General features: G+C 48.8%; 1 protein-coding gene across 2 annotated transcripts in view; it reads right to left on the bottom strand.

Moving 5' to 3' along the window:
* Positions 1-6,000, bottom strand: part of NOTUM (notum, palmitoleoyl-protein carboxylesterase) — a 50,977-nt gene that overhangs the window by 21,890 nt on the left and 23,087 nt on the right. For both annotated transcript variants that reach the window (XM_085886324.1, XM_085886314.1), the window contains exons 6-7: positions 3,723-3,781; positions 3,444-3,546 (exon numbers count right to left, since the gene is read on the bottom strand). In XM_085886324.1, the coding sequence (XP_085742450.1) occupies positions 3,444-3,546; positions 3,723-3,781 (162 nt within the window). The remainder of the gene's footprint in view (positions 1-3,443; positions 3,547-3,722; positions 3,782-6,000) is intronic.

The following is a 6,000-nucleotide window of genomic DNA, read 5'->3' as shown; positions in this document are numbered from 1 at the left end:
ATATGATAAAAGATTGGGGTGTTTGGGATCATAGTTTAAAAAAAGTCATATCCAACCAAAAAGGCAACAAGATCCACTCTGCTTGTCCAGTAAGCTCCATCACCCTGAGCAAGTAGTTCGTGCTCCGTCACCCTGAGCAAGTGGTTCGTGCTCCGTCACCCTGAGCAAGTGGTTCGTGCTCCATCACCCTGAGCAAGTAGTTCATGCTCCGTCACCCTGAGCGAGTGGTTCGTGCTCCGTCACCCTGAGCGAGTGGTTCGTGCTCCGTCACCCTGAGCGAGTGGTTCGTGCTCCGTCACCCTGAGCAAGTGGTTCGTGCTCCGTCACCCTGAGCAAGTGGTTCGTGCTCCGTCAACCTGAGCAAGTAGTTCATGCTCCGTCACCCTGAGCGAGTGGTTCGTGTTCCGTCACCCTGAGCGAGTGGTTCGTGCTCCGTCACCCTGAGCAAGTGGGTCATGCTCCATCACACTGAGCGAGTGGGTAGTGCTCAGTCACCCTGAGCGAGTGGTTCATGCTCCATCACACTGAGCGAGTGGGTAGTGCTCAGTCACCCTGAGCGAGTGGTTCATGCTCCATCACCCTGAGTGAGTGGGTTGTGCTCCGTCACCCTGAGGGAGTGATTCGTGCTCCATCAGCCTGAGCGAGTGGTTCATGCTCCGTCACCCTGAGCGAGTGGTTCGTGCTCCGTCACCCTGAGCAAGTGGTTCGTGCTCCGTCACCCTGAGCAAGTGGTTCGTGCTCCGTCAACCTGAGCAAGTAGTTCATGCTCCGTCACCCTGAGCGAGTGGTTCGTGTTCCGTCACCCTGAGCGAGTGGTTCGTGCTCCGTCACCCTGAGCAAGTGGGTCATGCTCCATCACACTGAGCGAGTGGGTAGTGCTCAGTCACCCTGAGCGAGTGGTTCATGCTCCATCACCCTGAGTGAGTGGGTTGTGCTCCGTCACCCTGAGGGAGTGATTCGTGCTCCATCAGCCTGAGCGAGTGGTTCATGCTCTGTCACCCTGAGCGAGTGGTTCGTGCTCCGTCACCCTGAGCAAGTGGTTCGTGCTCCGTCACCCTGAGCAAGTGGTTCGTGCTCCATCAGCCTGAGCGAGTGGTTCGTGCTCTGTCACCCTGAGTGAGTGGTTCGTGCTCCGTCACCCTGAGCGAGTGGTTTGTGCTCCGTCACCCTGAGCGAGTGGTTCATGCTCTGTCACCCTGAGCGAGTGGTTCGTACTCCGTCACCCTGAACGACTGGTTCGTGCTCCATCACCCTGAGTGAGTGGGTTGTGCTCTGTCACCCTGAGCGAGTGGTTCATGCTCCATCATCCTGAGTGAGTGGGTTGTGCTCCGTCACCCTGAGCGAGTGGTTCATGCTCTGTCACCTTGAGCGAGTGGTTCGAGCTCTGTCACATTGAGAGAGTGGTTTGTGCTCAGTCACCCTGAGCGAGTGGTTCATGCTCCATCACCCTGAGCGAGTGGTTCGTGCTCCGTCACCCTGAGCGAGTGGGTCGTGCTCCATCACCCTGAGCGAGTGGGCTGTGTTCCATCACCCTGAGCAAGTGGTTCATGCTCCGTCACCCTGAGCGAGTGGGTCGTGCTCCATCACCCTGAGTGAGTGGTTCGTGCTCTGTCACCCTGAGGGAGTGGTTCATGCTCTGTCACCCTGAGGGAGTGGTTCATGCTCTGTCACCCTGAGTGAGTGGTTCGTGCTCCATCACCCTGAGCGAATGAGCTGTGTTCCATCACCCTGAGCAAGTGGTTCGTGCTCCGTCACCCTGCGCGAGTGGGTCGTGCTCCATCACCCTGAGTGAGTGGTTCGTGCTCCGTTACCCTGAGCGAGTGGTTTGTGCTCCATCACCAAGAGAAAGTGGTTCGTGCTCCATCACCCTGAGAGAGTGGTTCGTGCTCCATCACCCTGAGCGAGTGGGTCGTGCTCCGTCATCCTGAGCGAGTGGTTCATGCTCCGTCACCCTGAGCGAGTGGTTCGTGCTCCATCACCCTGAGCGAGTGGTTCGTGCTCCGTTACCCTGAGCGAGTGGTTTGTGCTCCGTCACCATGAGAGAGTGGTTCGTGCTCCGTCACCCTTAGTGCGTGGTTCGTGCTCTGTCATCCTGAGCGAGTGGGTCATGCTCCATCACCCTGAGCGAGTGGTTCATGCTCTGTCACCTTGAGCGAGTGGTTCTCTGAAATAACACCCGATTTTCAAGCCGTTTGCCGCATTCACGTGTTTTCTAAATTACCGAGCCAAATTTTTTTCCATCCGTCCACACGCAGCTGTTTATAAAGAATAATATTTGCGAACATCTTCCTGAAACGTCTTTATATATGCAACATTGTTTTTCGGTGAAAGCCACTCAAGGTTTCTGGGTTGTATGCAGTAATTACTGTAGTTGGTAATCACAATGACTCCAACCTGTTGATTCCCGAAAAATTGCCCATATCGGCTAAGCACATGGTGCGCGTGCATGTGTGTGTGCGTGCGTGTGCGTGCGTGTTGTTCATTAAGCATAACATATTCTTTCTGCTAACTCTCCTATCCCAATCTCTCACTATCCCACCACTTCCTCTTCCCCCTCCCTGCCACACCCCCTCCCTCTGTACTCCAAAATCCTGCCAGCCTCTCCCACGTAGTTTGCTCCACAGATGTATGGAATTGTGTGCACGACGCCTGCCCGACCATTTCTATGCACTCTCTCTTTGACCTTGCTCATGGCCTGTCAGATGGTGTACGTGGGTCTGAAGTTAACCCTTACTCCCGCTGACCTCAACGTTTTGCCAACCCTTTGTGTCACACCAGTAATGAAGGGTAATATACAGAGGCCTGTTGATTGTTCTTGTTCGATCCCCCGAACCTTTGGTGCTGTCGGGATGATCTTGGTTTTTGGGCATAAATGCTCAGGATCTCTCAATGGTGGCGAATCACTTGAATTTTTTTTTTTAATAATACCCTATCATATCTGCATCTGGATCGGGATTTTCACAAAAATTGAGTCAATTCTTCCTTGTCACACACACCCAACCTCTCCACCAAGTTTTGTCCGAATCGGTCAACAACTTTTTGAGATATCCTGCTATATATCGTTTTTGGCCCTATCTCTCAACGGTGAAGAATCACTTTAAAAACTATAGTATTTGGATTCGCATCCGGATCTTCACCAAAATCTAATCTGTTCGACATTGTCACAAACCGAACCTGAGTACCATATTTCATTGGAATCCGTCCACAACTTTTTTCAGATATCTTGCTCACAGACAAACTGACAAACAAACAGACAGGCAGGAGTGAAAATTTTTTTTTTTTTTAACCAAAAAGGTACTTTAGAATACCTCAATCTGATACAGTATACGATGGAAAAGTATTTTTTTTAACATTTGATATTTAGCTCATCAATTAATTTCAATTTAGGCTTGCATTATCAAGGTAATTTTACGTAACCAAGCAGTCAGTGTCGTCGTACGCACCTTGTTCCTGCGAGCATGACAAGACGTGCTTCATCCATCCCTTTCGACGCAAGATCTTGGACCACTTCGCTCAAGATCAAACCCCCCATGAACGCGTAACCATCTGAGAAAGGAAGCAATATCATTTCGGATTAGCAAAGGGTCACCGAAGCATAAACTTCAACAAATGATCAACTTTATAAACCGTGTTAATTAGTTGAAATAAAATTTGAGAAACGTCGTTTTAAAAGTAAATTTATTCCAACTTTGATCTTCAATAGTCAATGAAAATGTTTTCACCTTTACTGGTCCTTGTGGAGGTTCCACTCCACACATCGCTTGAGCAATAAGGTACAAATCTGTAAATGCAGAAAATATCATAATATGCAATGATACATGATTACACAATAGTATTCAGATAATAAATCACTGGAACACATCTGGGGCTGATGAGGTAGCTGAAAGGCAGTGTACTAGCCTGTGAGGTATTGAGGTAGCAAGCCTGGGTTTGAATCTCGAAGCAGCTATAAATTGTTGACCAGGTGTTTCGCATGCATTGGTGATGTATCATTGTGTGCACCTGTCCATTGAAAGGACATTCAGCATGACGACTGGTCTGCCGGTGCTGATTGATGGTGGACATTAAAGATAGCACAGAGCCATTTGCAAAGAGATGAGTGATTGCTGGGAACCCTGGCAAAACTCCTGCCAACATGAAGTCAAACAACAGGCCTGGCAAGCCAGTTTGTGAGAGACCTCGGCCCAAAACTCCCCCTCCCACTCCCAGCCGACCCACACCCAAAATAAGTAGTTAAAACAAGTAGTAGGTCATTGGAACACATCTGGAGCATGTACACCTGCGGTGAGTGAGAATATATTCACAGAAGTACAAGGAAACTGGAAAGGAGAAGGCCATTTGGCCCATCATGCCTGCTCTGTATCTACACCTGAGTAACTTCACCTTTCTATTGACTCGTTTCCTCGGTACTTCACACTTTTTCAAGTGTTAATATGATACTATGATCTCTTCTTTACAATTAAATTCATCCAGGTAGGCAATTTATCCAGGCATACTGACACATCATGTATCTATCTATCTAAGTGATGCTGTGGGATTTTTAGTGACCGTTACATAAATGCAGACAGTACAGCATGCTATATCCCTGTCCAAAGGTAAATGCCATCTGAGATGAGGCACCACCTGACAGCAATGCACCAGAACGGCCAAATGAATTGGATTCTACTCCACAAGACATGAAATCCATGGAAAGACGCTCCAGAGGTGAACACACCGATACCATTGGCAGCATCCTGTCGTTCTTCCGACTTCAGCACCTGGACTGCAGGAGGAGTCTCACAGCCAAGCAGTGTGTGTGTGTGTGTGTGTGTGTGTCTGTGTGTGTGTGGTGTGTTCTACCCTAAGACAGGTTCAGTGCTGCAAAAGCAACCAACCGACAAGGATTGCAATTACACTGAGTGGTTTGTGGTTGCCATCCCAGCAGTGTAGTCACAGCAGGAATATTGGAATTTGTTTAGGGTGTCAGAAATAACTTGCATACTCTTTACAAAAGACAACTTGGGATATTTAACGCCTATCAAGTAATGCCAGTAGACAGGACACCCAGCTTAACTTCTACCTGAAAGATGGTGCATCTTGTGATGTAATGCCCTGCTTACCAATGACCAATCTAACAATTTATAGTTGGGTCAGGAATCAAACCGAGGCTGGACAACTCAATGGTAAATGCGCTACTACCTCTGCGCCATCCTTTGGATATACACAACTACTAATGGGCCTCAAATCCGTATCAGGAACGACATCAAATTTGCTGTCATCGGATGAAACTTCAGTAGGGGTCACCATATTACAGAGAACGCGTTCCTTCAACAGACCCCTTCTTTGGCCTTAACCACCATAGCAGGATGGTGCAGAGGTAGCGCGCTTGCTTTGATCGTTCTACTCTATGTTCGTATTCCTGACTATCCTACAAACTGTCAGATCAGTTCTTCACAGGGATAATATTGCATAACAAAGTGCTCCATCTCTTGGGTGGACATTAAACAGGGGCTAACCATCTGGACCTTCAATATCCCACCGTGTCTTTTGACAAAGAGCGTCCAAGTTGTAGCCAACACCTGAACAAATTCCAAAATTACAAATAATTTCCCTCACATATCAGGGCACTGCATCAGTGGCACAGCCACACCTTAGTAATAGTAAGCCTGATGTTGGTTTCGTGATTCGGGTGGCCGGCTTGGGATCCTAGGGTCCTGAGTTTGAGCCCCGTTGGCTGCTGCATTAACACCAGGTGGGGTTGACTCAGCCTATTATCCTCCTGAGGTCGGTGAAATGAGTACCAGTGTACTGGTAGAGGGGCACAGCATCAGTGGCAAAGTTGTGCTCCAAGAAATGGTCGGAGTGGCGACCCGTCCTAGATTGTGCCAAATAGCCAAGGAAAAACTGCTTCGGCAGTTCCAATGCTCTGTTCAAGAGTATGGGTCCAAGAAAGATAAGGACAGGAATTTGGCCAGATAGCATACACATTGGCCTGCCATTTTTGAAAGGCACAATGGAATC

Source organism: Eptatretus burgeri, chromosome 1 (genome assembly GCF_056783735.1).
Source record: "Eptatretus burgeri isolate ZD-2024b chromosome 1, Ebu_testis_v1, whole genome shotgun sequence".
Taxonomy (NCBI): Eukaryota; Metazoa; Chordata; class Myxini; order Myxiniformes; family Myxinidae; genus Eptatretus; species Eptatretus burgeri.
This window is presented reverse-complemented; position numbering and strand designations above follow the sequence as displayed.